The sequence below is a fragment of the Gopherus evgoodei genome, chromosome 2 (assembly GCF_007399415.2).
Source record: "Gopherus evgoodei ecotype Sinaloan lineage chromosome 2, rGopEvg1_v1.p, whole genome shotgun sequence".
NCBI classification, from domain to species: Eukaryota; Metazoa; Chordata; order Testudines; family Testudinidae; genus Gopherus; species Gopherus evgoodei.
Genome location: NC_044323.1, coordinates 61,740,950 through 61,753,823, shown reverse-complemented (window position 1 = coordinate 61,753,823; position 12,874 = coordinate 61,740,950). Strand labels below are relative to the sequence as shown.

At 42.5% G+C, this 12,874-nt stretch overlaps 1 protein-coding gene and 1 long non-coding RNA gene across 7 annotated transcripts in view; both read right to left on the bottom strand.

Moving 5' to 3' along the window:
• The window catches only part of LOC115645751, a 952,243-nt gene that overhangs the window by 714,727 nt on the left and 224,642 nt on the right, over positions 1-12,874 (bottom strand). The gene's annotated exons all lie outside the window — the stretch shown is intronic.
• The window catches only part of MPP6 (membrane palmitoylated protein 6), a 136,168-nt gene that overhangs the window by 27,331 nt on the left and 95,963 nt on the right, over positions 1-12,874 (bottom strand). For all 5 annotated transcript variants that reach the window (XM_030550796.1, XM_030550799.1, XM_030550797.1 and 2 more), the window contains one exon: positions 1,194-1,325. In XM_030550796.1, the coding sequence (XP_030406656.1) occupies positions 1,194-1,325 (132 nt within the window). The remainder of the gene's footprint in view (positions 1-1,193; positions 1,326-12,874) is intronic.

Below are 12,874 nucleotides of genomic sequence, written 5' to 3'. Positions count from 1 at the left end.
GCTGGCGGCGCTACAGCCGCGCTGCCTGGCTGGAGCCAGCTACGCCATCACCACTGCGCAGCACAGAGCACTGGGTCAGGCAGGGCTCTGCAGCTGTGCTGCCCCAGAAGCTCGCAGCCCTGCTGGCGGGGCAAACTGAGGCTGCAGGTGAGGGGGGACAGCAGCGGAGGGGCCGGGGGCTAGCCTCATGGGCCAGGAGCTCAGAGGCCGGGCAGGAGGGTCCCATGGGCCAGATGTGGCCCGTGGGCCATAGTTTGCTCACCTCTGGTCTAGAAGTACCAATACATACTGGCTCCAGTACCCTTTCAGAGGCCTGACTCTCCACACTGGTCCCCAATGTTGAGGCAGGCAACACTGTCTGGTTTAATCTTACATCACTAGTTACCTGTGTCCTCTTTTTAAAAGGACTTACAAACAGAGCCCCTTTCTTTAGCATGCCCTTCCTGAGGGCACAACAAACATTTGGGGTAGGGGTGGTTATTGGGAACAGCTGCCTCACAAAAAGGGCAATGTTTTAATCCCAGTGAGGGCATCCCACCAGGAGAAGCTACCTGGCTACTAACTATTATTAACTAAGGGTACTAACAATAAATATATACAAAGATGACACAAAAAGCTGTAAAGACAAGTGACAGGAAAGATCACACTAAGTGCTCCAACTCTAGCTGTGAGCAGTGAGAGGAACAGAGGGGAGTTGGGATGGGGCTGCCCTTTTATAGCCTTGAGAAGAGCCATGATGGGAGGGAAGCCAGTGCTGATTCTATGGGTACTGCTAGGCAAAATTATCCAGCTTTGGTGCGCTGGGTGTGCACACACCTGAGTGCAACACATGTCTGCAACCACTCAAAGAAGAACCTGCTCTTCCACAACCACTATCAGAGGGAGGTTCACCATAATTAACTGACAACCTAAGACTTAATACTTTCCTGGAAATTATCTTTCTATAATGAATTTTGGAATGTAGCAGCTTCAGACCAAATAAGTAGTAGTATAAAAAGGATAGAGTGGTATAGATAATACTGAAGTGAAAGACTGAATGATATAAAGTTGTTTTAAGACTTTGAGGTTACACTGGAGAGTGAAAAGCAGGATCAATACTTCTTCCTAAAACTCCTACCAACAGGATTAGATTAATACAAATCTATTACTATTATAAATAATAAAAGTAACAAAGGTCTCAGCATTTTACCAACCTGCCACCAATTTGAGTCTTCACGGTTTACGATTTGAAGAATTTCTCCTTTAGAAAATTTCAAACCTGCTTCTTTGCATGGGATCAGGTTGTCATTGTATGGATTATAATCAAAATGACACTTCACAAATACCTGAAACACATTGTAAACTTTCAAAGCTTAAAAGCTTGGATATCAACAATTGCTACTGATATCAAAAAGTCTCATTACTTCATTAGTAAAGCCAAAAATACTTAGTACCTTTTGCTAAGGAGATACAAAATTTCATTAAATGGTTAAAAATTTGCCTCGGCCAAGCGAAATACAAGTTATTGGAGAAGATTTAAAGAACATTTTGCATGACATATATACTGATATTATACCAGCAGAGAGCACATTAAAGTAAGCAGCAACACTAAAATGATCTCAAAAAGCTTCTCAACCCAGGAAAATACAATTTAAAAAAACACACATATATTGTCTAACTGGAAATGAAACACATTTTTACACTTCAGTATAAACCACAACTCAGCATTCTGACATGCACTAACCTGAAATTAATCTAAAATATGCATTTCTGAGAATGCGAGCACTGGCCTTGGGATTTGTGAAATTCTACGTATGAGCTTAGGCTATGAATTGCCGAGGTTTTGAGCAGTCACTTCTCTTGCTTGTATTAAAGGCCTTCCTCTCAGAGTTGCTACTGGAAAGTGAACTGGCAGTAAATTGCCCCCCTTCTCTGTGGTTCCAGTGCTTCAGAAGATGGGGATTTCTGTGCCTTATCCCCTGTAAAGGAGAATGCATCTCTGACTAAAGCTCAGTGCATTCATATAATCCTATAGCTCCTGCTTAGCCCAAGCAGTCTTTTGTCTTGCATATACTCAAGACTGGTCTTGGAGAATTTATGTTTTTGATAACCATATTCAGAAAGATAAATTTACCATCTGCAAAGAGCTTTTTTTAAATCTTCAAGTCCATCAATTTAGAACAATGTGTTTACTCTTTCAGTGTACAAGTTAGCAGGAGCAATCAGTGAGAACACTGAGCTTTTTGGCACCTCACATTCTCTCAACAAAATCAACTTCTGAGGAAGTTTCTCTCTCTCTCAAATTGAGACTGTACCCAAATTCAGGCAAGTCTCCGAAAACTGCAGTTTGCTCAGTAGAAATTTGTGAGACTGGCAGCAGCATCACTCTCTGAAGAGTCTGCCTGCACAGAGCATTCTTCATCCCCATACATCTCCTGTGGACCAGCCAGACTAGTCATATGCCGTTCCAGGGATATAGGGTTGGGCCAGACTTTACTTGCAATTGCTTCTCTCAACAGCTGAACAATTCTGTGCTGCCAGGCACTGGAATTGAGAACAGGAAGAATGTCCCTCCTTTGTTCTCAATGCTTCCACTGCTACCGCCAAGGCAGCATGAAGGAGAAGGAGGAAGCAATGTGACCTGAATGCAGAGGTGTGAACAGGGAGGAGCTGGTGGGAAGGGAAGGGAAGAAGTGGAGGTGGGATAATGAAATGAGTTGTGTGAGGGCAAATAAAGAGGAGCAGAGGAGTAGTGATAGCCTGGAGAGAAGGAGGACGGGGCAGAAGGGTCTATAGCCACCTTAATGACACTAACTACAAGATCACGTACTATTTTTCCCAGAGTGTACTATAACACAATCTTAATTCTAGCATTTCTTAACTTCTGAGTGCTTGACATTCCAACCTTAGCTTTCTTTAAGTGTGTGTGGGGGCGGTGGAGGCTGTAAAGTAATTAACAAATATATTAAAATATAAACTAATTGAAAGTTTTCTATCAAAACTGTTTCTACAGAAAATTCAGTTTTTGACTAAAACTGTTTTTTGTGGAAAATGTCTACTTTCTATGGAAAATTGATTGTGTCAAAAAACTGGAAATCCAAGAACCAAGCCCCTCTCAAGCTGGACTACAGCTTTCACAATGCACCGTAGCCAGGCAACTGCCATTATGTATGTCTCTGCTCACCAAGAGTAAAGACCCATATGCATCATGGGAGATGTAGTTTGCCAAGGGAGCCCAGCCTACAGAAGAGAATGAGAGCATTATGTACTGCAGAAGCATTTCAGAGCAGAAGTATTTTGGGTTTTGGCCAAAGTGTTCTGGTTTTCAATTTTTCATGGAAAACAACATTTTCTATGGGACAAATATCCCATTTTCTAGGAGGATATTCATGGGTGGATGAACAGGGAGTTTGGCAGATCCATAAACCAGAACTGTCTCTGCCAATTGGGTGCAATCAGGATGACTTGAGCTCTGTCTTGGTGGATCTTCCATAGAACCTGCGGTATCAATGGTATGGCAAGGAAGGCATACTCCAGGCAATCCATCCATGACACCAGAAGAGCATCTCTAATTGAGCCCCTGCACAGGGCTGCTCTGGAGCAGTACTGAAGAAGTTTCCTGTTCCCCCATACCTCAAAACAGTCCCAGTCTGGTGTTCCCCAGTGAGAGAAAACATTGAGAACCAAAAGTGTAAACCTCTCATTTGTGATTTGCAGAAAAATGTCTGCTCAGACAATCTGCTAGGGAGTTTTGCACCCATGGTAAATATGCTGATGGTAGGGCTATGCAAAGGCTGATGCACCAGTTTCAGAGGATGCTTTCTTATATGCACAGAGGATGTCAGCTTGTTCCCCTCTGCTTGTTTATATAAAATATCTCTGTCCTGTTGTCCAACATTTAGCCATGTTTGGGTTGGATGAACGGGAGGGAGGTGTCGCAGGCTCAACGGATTGCTCGGAGTTCTAGTCAACTGATATGCATTCTGGACTCCCAACAGTCCAGATACCTTGTGCCATATGACCACTCACGTGAACACTCCAACCCAAGGAGGCACTGTTAAAAATGGTTGCATCAAGAGTCAGTGTGAGAAATGGAATCCCCATCCAAACCTTTTCCAGTTTCATCCACCATCTGAAAGAGTCCAAAACTCTGAAGGAATGGTCACCTTACCATCTACATTGCCATTCTGATGTGTCCATAGAGAGAAGCTAGGCTTGTAGGCAACAAAGATGAAGTCTGGTGAATGGTGTCACACGTGTGCAAGAGACAATGTGGCCAAGGAGGGAAAAGCAAGTTTGGACTGACATCCTGAATCTGATATTGACCTGACATATGAGTGCGCTTATGGCCTGAAACTGGTCAAGTAGTAGATATGCTCTTGCTGTGGTTGAGTCCTACATTGCCCCTGTAAAGTTTATGCATCTTGTGGAGGTCAACATGGACTTTTTGTGATTGATGCAGATATCCAGGTAAGCCAGAGGCTGAGCAGAACACTGGCTGTTCACTGGACTTCCTCATAGGAATTGCCCTTCAGAAGCCAGTTGTTGAGGTAAGGGAAGCCTGTAAATCCCTTCTTGTCCGAACTGCCACTACTGAAAAAAACCTTCGTGAAGATCTTAGGTGTTATAGGTAGGCCAAAATGAAGGACACTGAGCTGGTAATGTGATTGATTGAAGAGGAACCTCCTGTGACTTGGGTGGATGTCTTTGTGAACATATGCATCTTTCAGGTCAAGAAGGTCAAACCATGGTGTCCTCCTCTAACAAGGAAATTATTGATGCCCAAGGATATCATGCAGAATTTTAGCTTTCAAATGAATCCATTCAGCTGCTTCAGACTGAGAATTGCTCTCCTTCTCCCATTCTTCTTGGAGGTCAGGAAGTAAGGGGAATAGAATCCCTTCCCTGATGTAGTGGTGGAACCCTTTCTACAGCTCCCCGGAGGAGAAGGGGGCTTGCCTGTTGTTGTAGAATTTTCTTGTGAGAGTGGTCCTTAAAATGGAACAGGAAAGGGGATTTGTGAGTAGGAGGTATCAGAAACATGATCAAATAGCTACTATGAATAATCGCTAATACCCATTTGTCTGTAGTGGTCCCTCCAGTTTTTGGCAAATTAGGTAAGGCAGCCTCCAAATATCAAGGGGGGAAAAGGGGGAATGAAGCAGCATCAATAAGGGTATGCTGGTCTTAACAGACCTATCAAAAGAAACTCTTCATTTGGAGGCTGGAATATGATGTTTCAGTTGATGTTACAGTGTCTGAGTTCCTGGATCTATAAACCCTCTGTCTCTTGTGTGGTGGCTCCTGAGGATGTTGGTGGTTAAAAAGCTGAGGAGATCGTCTTGCCCTATTCCCCGTGTCCATGGTGTTTTCTCTGAAGGGTGGGAGTATAAATGCCCAGCGAGCAAAGCATTACCCATAAAGACTCAAGGAGTGGAGAAACGATCATGAAATAGGTTGATACTATCAAAGGGCAGATCTTGGATGGTACTCTCCACCTCTCTAGGGAACTGAGGATTGCAACCCATTAGCCCCTCCTCATAACAATGGCTGCAGCCATCTTTCTAAATGAGCATCTCAAAGGGAAGCTTTGGCCACCATCCTATCCTCATCCACTAAGGCCTGGGAGTGGGCCTTATCCTCAAGGAGCTTGTCCTTGAATTCCAAAAACTTATTACAGTTGCTAACATTGTATTTGGACAAAAAGGCTTGCTAATTTGCGCTCCTGAACTGGAGTGAGGTGGATGAAAAGACCTCTCCCCCTAGCAGGTTGAGTTACTTGTGTCTCTTATCAGAGAATGTAGGCTTTGGGTGCTGTTGCTTGGACTGTTCTGTAGCTACCTGCACTACCAAAGAGTTAGGCAGTGGGTGAGAAAACAAAAACCCCTCCCCTCCCTCTCCAGGAAAGAACAAAGCTTGAGATAAGCTTTTTGGCCCTCTTCGTGGTGGGCACACAAGAAGCCAGGGTGTGCCAAATCATCTTTTCAAGGTCCACGATGGCCTCATTGATGGGGAGGGCCACTCAGCAGGGACCAGAAGGTTGCAGAATGTCCAAACTGTGCTGAGGCTCCTAGACCTTCTCCAGCTCAATCTGTGGATTTACCATCACCTTGTGCATGAGCTCCTGGTATTGCTTAAAGTCATCTGAGGGAAACAGAGAGGATGGAGTAACCACCTCATCTGGTGAGGATGGCAAGAACTGTTGGCTCCTGCTTACCTTCCCCTTCCAAATATTCTGACAGTTTCAACTGTGGGTAACTGGATGATGATAAATAGGACTCCTGAAGTGATCCTTGGTGTCTCTGGTAGGCTCCCATAGCCCACAAGATTGCCAGTAGGATGGATCAACTGGTGGAGGAGGAATCCATGGCATCAGATACCACCTGTCCTTTGGCCAGTTATATCTGGTCTGGGACTGAAATCCTGATCATCTGGGGTTCGTCTCATGTTCCCTCTGCCTGATGCTGCAGAGGATCCTGCAGAGACTAATACTGATCTGAAGAGAAATCTGGATTCCTTATCTCTGGTGGAACCAATGGTACAAATGGCTGTCTTGCTGGAAGAGAGTCTTTCTAGGTGTATGCATGGCCAAGAGTAGAGATGCCAATAGGAGGGTGAATGAAGGTAAGGAAGAGCAAAGATGTCCTCCAGGGAGAGGCAGATCGCAGAACACCCTGTAGTCTGAGGAGAATATTATTGGCAGAGCCATTGGAACCAGAGCTTCTCTAGTCACCGTGGCTGCTGGCTCCCATAAGGGCCATGTCGTTATTGGTACCACATAAGCTTTAGAAGTAGATGGCAGTGTCAGAAGCTGTTTATCCCAAGCCTTCACCATCAGTCAATGTCAGAACCATTGGATCTATAACCTTGTGCGCCTCCTCATTCTGTCAAGATTTACTGAGGCCTAAGCCCTTAGAGCCAAGTGCACCCTGGCTCTCTTGACTTTGATGGGTCAGGTAGGGAACCTCTCTTCAGGGCAGTTTTAGATGAAGATGACTTGTCCTGATGTCTATCAAACTGCATCTCATGTGAAGCTCTCTCTCTAGGCTTAACAGTTGTAGTCTCCATTCCTGAACTTGTGCTTTGAGAGGCATAGCTCGCTTGCCAAGACTGATAAACAGAGATGTCCCCAGACAGGATCTGATTGGGGCCTTATTGCCTTCTCCACAAGATGTTTTCTGAGTCTCAGTTCCTGACCCTCACAAGTTTGGGGGGAGAGGGGGAGGAAGAGAATGGCAGATGCTGCACTAGACAGAAGTATGAGCATCACCCAGGCAGTAGAGGCACTGTTGATCTTTGTCACTCACTGAAAAGGAGAGAGGGCAAGAAACAGTTTTTGACATCTGAGATTCTGGCCATAATCCCAGACTGCTTAGGGTAAAAACATCCCCTGGGGGGGAAGAAAAGGGAAAAAACACTATCCAACTATACTATGCAGAACGTGCTATAAAAATACTAAAAACGAACTATATCAAATATCCTACAGCAATGACAGAAAAAAAAAAAAAAGAGGAGCAGAGAACACCAAAGATTCTGACTCAGACCATGCAGCAGTAAGAAGGAACTAGAGGGGCATTGGCTCGCACCACCATATATGCTGAGTTTGGAGAACAAGGAGATCTATAGCCCATAGGTGGGGTAATGAATACTGCTTACAAAAATTTCCAGACTCAGACACATGGTGCGCATCCATACCCCACATGTGAAATACACATAGGAAACATCACTCGAAGAACAAGCTAAACTTTATTGCTGCTAGTTCTAGCCCAAGCACGTGTCCACAGGACTGGCTCTGACTGAAAGTGAATGTAAAGCAATGGAGGGCAGGATGAACAGAGGGGACACAAGAGGCATCTCCTGTAATTTTATGCAGTAACACCTGGTCATTACTGAGGGTGCCCAATCTTGTACTTATCAGTGTTTTTCTCTAAGAGCGAAGACGCCTACTCACTTTAAATCACTCAATGAGATGGTATGGTAGATAGACTGAGCCTTAAAAGATTCTCTCAAGATGAAAGAACCTCTTCTTCTATTATAGGAAATAAGGAAATGTGAATTTATGGAAGGTGAGAAAATGTTACCCTTTTCTGTATGGGTCTAGATTGGGGTGTCAAATGTGGTCCGGATCCAGCCCACCAAAGACATTTGCATGGCCTGCATAGCATGTTCACAATCTGTAGAACCTAAGCTCTCACCAAAAAAAGTTCCTTCTCTCCTGGCTACACATTATAACCTTTCAAATGTGAACAAACTGTAACCAATGTAGTGCTGTCTGCCTGATTGTGCAAACAGCCTGAAACAATGATTCACAGATGTGAACTTCCTCTGACTACCAATAATCTAGACACTTTAAAATGTAATAATTAACTATTTAATTTATTCTTTTAGCAATGAAATGAGGAAAGGGTTGAGATCAAAATCCACAGGTCAGAGGTGAGAAAGTGGGAGTTGCTACAGAGAACAAAGTACAAATGAAACAAAGAAACAGAAGGGGGAAAGAAGAGAAATAGTGGGCAGAAAAACAGCAATTCTAAAGTGAAGTATGTTTTCCCTTCATGCAACAATAAGGTACTGAACAGATAATAAATCTGCACAAAATAAGTTTGTCAAATCCAGTCCAGTCTTATGCTTGGGAGACCTGAAGTTTCAATTTTGAGTCTTTAAATAAGTCCTTTTAACTGAATGATACTTAAAAGGATCCTTACATGATAAAACAGCAGTAGTGTTACGGAGCAATCCTTATCAGTCTTGGTAGAAGCTAGACTTTGGTGAGGAAAAGAAGTTTCTTGTTTTCTGGGCTACTGATTATCTGAATTGAAGGTTCCAACAGGCTGAAGGTCAATTTCTGGGTGCCCAAGTTGAGACACCTTAAAGGGGCCACATTTTCAAAAAAGGTTGAGCACTTATCCTCTTAAAATCAGGCCATTTTTTAGTAGTCTCAAGTCAGTCAGACAAAAAAAGTAGACTCAGCCAAAAATCACTAATCCCTTTTAAAAACCTTGCCCTCCGTGTTCTAAGTGGCTTTTTCTGTTGCCTCGTAAGTTATACACAGAAGGAACAACCCATCAAACCAGATTGAAGATACAGAAATTATATTTCTTCTTGCAATTTTCCATCCCATGCTGATTTGTGTTAGCCAAAACCTTGGGTTGAAAAAAGTTTAAAGGGGGTCTTATGATTTGTCTCTTCATATTATATAACACCCAGCTCTAATATTGCACTTTTCATCAGTAGATCTCAAAGTACTTCACAATCTTTAATGTATTTATTCTTACAACATCACTGCGAAATGAGGACAGTAGCACTTCCCTGTTTTTACAGATGGGGATTTGAAGCACAGAGAGGCAGACTGACTTGCCTAAGGTCACTTAGGAAGTATTTTGTAGAGCAAGGAACTGAATTCAGGTCTATCAAGTCCTAGGCTAGTGCCCTAACCACTAGACAAGTCTTCCTCTCAGTTAGGCCTCTGAAGCAACTAAGGACATAAAGATCACTTGAGATAAGCTCACATGATTTACTGTAAGCCAACATATGTTTCAGTAAAATCTTATTCAAAATTTTTCAGGAATATAATTTATTTTGTACTTTATAGGTTTGATCATTTAAACATAGATTTCTTTTAGCGTGGAGCAAGTGCTCCGGACAAGGGCAGCACATGGAGCCCTGTGGCCCCCTCCTATCTAGAAGCTGGACATGCTGCTAGGCCCTTCCAGAGTGCAGCGCGGTGTTGGAACAGATAGGAACTAACCTGACTTAGCCAGGTAGTACCACCGACGAGACTTTTAATGGCTCGGTCAGCAGTGCTAACTAGAGCTGCCATGACCCAATGCCTTCCATTCCGTGACCCAGTACTGGGTCACAACCCACAGTTCGAAAACCACGTATCTACAGGGACAGTGAGGGGGAAAATAATTTGAAGAGACATGACTGGAAGAACGTGCCTACAAAACCTGGCAAAGCTGAAGCTGTGCAGAGAAACAATTCACCAAAGCAACAACAGAAGAGTCTGAAGTACTACAAGACCAGAGACACTGAAAAGAAGCCAACAACGTGTGCCAAAATAGACTATTAAGATAGAAACCCTCCAAATACAGAGAAGCAAAGTAGGATAAAACAAGCTCTGAGCTCACTCATGAAAGGATTTCAGCAGATGGCAAAGGAACAAGCAAAACTTTTGGAATTAAATAACCAGAAGGGCTGACAAAATGCACCATGGGTTAAATAAACCAGAAGAATGTATTACAGATCTGACTGGACTGGCTGATTCAAAAAGAAAGGATATAAATACAGGAGAAAAAGCTATCCTGGTACATGTGAAAACAGAAGTGGAAGCCCCAAAAGTCAGGCTACATCACTTAAGGAGAGCTCTTTTACCAATCAAGGCAACACTAAGTGGAAAGTCCTGAAAACTGAAGTAAAGGCAGCTAGGAAATGAATGCTGACCAGACTGTATGAGGGAGGACAGAGAGAGAGAGGAGAGAATCTTGCTTGCTTGATACCACCATCTTATTTATCTCTCAGAGTTTGGATAGTTTTGCCCTATCTTACTATGGGGACGTTTCTGCTCTATTTTATTCATGATAGTTTGAGGTCCTTCAGAAACACATTATGTGATGTGACTAACATCTTTAACATGTGGTTCATCCTCTCATCATCATCATCTCCCAGAGGAAAAATTGTGTGGCAATAGAGTGTTCAGTTGTGGTAGTTTTTTTTAAAATATATGTATATTTTAGTTAAGATATGGCCAAAAAAGCATAACTTGCACTTGGAGTAGAAAGTGAAGAGATTTGTGACCGTTCTCAGTTCCTGTGGGAGTGTGTTCCACAGTCTTGGCTCTGCTCCCACAGCAGCTGCCTCCTGCACACAAGAGCTTTACCTTTGCAGCAGACAGCTCCGTTGTGCCTGAGGAGCAGAGCTGTCAACAGCGATCCTTATTTCAAAGCTTTAGATGATCTTCTAGATATCCTGAACTCTAGCTATTAAGTGCCTTGAATGTAAGGATCAAGACCTTGAATTTGACTCTGTTCTATGAGAAGCCACCATAGAGAGATGATGACAGGTCTGATGTGCTCACTGTAGCCCGTGTTACTGTGGAAACACACTGCCACATTTTGTAGTAGCTGAAGTTTCCTAAAGTCTGATGGCTTCATGTCCAGGTATATTTTGTTGCTGGAATCACAGATTCCATGGACAAAAGAATCCATTGTGATCCTCTACTCTAACTTTCTGTACAACACAGGCCATAAAACTTACCTAAAATCAATCCTAGAGCAGATCTTTCAGAAAAAAACATTCAACCTTGATTTAAAAATGGTCATTGTCAGAGAGTTCACCACCTCCTTTGGCAAACTGTTCCAAATGCTAATTACCCTCATGGTTAAAAATTTACATCTTACTTCCAGGCTGAATTTGTCTAGTTTCAAACTTCCAGCCATTGGATCATCCAAACAGAAGATGATAAAGGCAACATATAACTGAGGGCCAGGTCATTCTCCATTAGGACAGGACTTAGTCCTTGCCAAACAGAGACGGTAGAAAGTGTTACTCATGGATGCTGCTATGTGAGACTTAATCTCAGCCAGAAATCTCGCAGCAGTTCTAAACTATGGAATGAATTGACCAATTGTGCATATGTACTTTTAACTAAAAGAAACTGCACTCAAAACTTCCTAAAGTGCTTTCTGCTGCCAATCAGAATCATCTTGATTAGATTCACATTCAATCAGGTGTTCCTAATCGGTTAGCTGATCTTGTCCAACCACTGTCATGATAGTAGTATAGATATATGTACTGAAGGAGAGGTAGAAATTGTGTCTCATCTGCATATTGTTGGCACTTGAATCCATGAACTCCCACCAATTCACTTAGATCAGAGAAAATTTATCCTATGGGACTCCACAAATGAGGCACCTGGTGGCAGAGATGCTGCTTCACATCACTAGGCTTTGACTTAAACCATTTTAGCACAGTCTTATGGATCCTTGCTTCTTTTCTCAGATGAGACAGCAGTATCTCATGATCAGCAGTGCTGAATGCTGCAGAGAGGTCCAGGAGGATCAGAATGGATGTCTGCTCTCCATCCATTCACAGCAGGAGATCATTCATCAATGTCACTAAAGCTGTTTGATCCTAGGTCCTGGGCTTGTAAATTGGCCTTTGTCTTCTTTAAGATTGTGCTCAGGAACAGAAGATTTGATACTGGCTGGTAATTAAGCTAAATCTGAAGTATCTAAAGTGGATTTCTTCAATGGAGGTTGAACAATTGCATATCTGAAGGAGGAAGGAAAGATTCCTTCCTAAATGAGGTATTGATTATTTTGGTAAGGAGTAACATGATACCCAAAAGTGAGAGTTCTATGTGTAGCACCTTTAAATAAATGTACACTCTCCAGACCTCTTTACCCCCAATGAATAAAATTCCAGTTACTTAAACTAACTATTAGGTATCCATGTGAAATGTGGATTTTGAAAAGAAGAGTTCAAGTAAGAGAAGACATGGTAGTTCAAGAGACTCTAATCTTACTCAACCCTTAATTGTTAAACATGTCAATTTTCTTTTCTTTACTATATACAAATAAGATTCAGCTTTTAAAATTTACAATTCCACAAAAAAGAAAATAATCTATTACCAAAAACTGAGAATTGGGCATTTGTTTCAGCTCAAAGATTTTAAACAAAATAAAAAATACAGGAACTGCAGTAGAAAGCCTGATTTGCCTCAAATATAGAAATCAGGCTATGACAGAATATATAAACCCTTCAGGGTTTGACAGGCAAATGGGTTTACAACAGTGTGATACTCTGTACCTCGCATTCATTCCTTTTTCAAGACTATGATAAATTTTGTACAAAGTATGCCTTGTGAGGTATTATTTGAAAACTCAAAATTTGC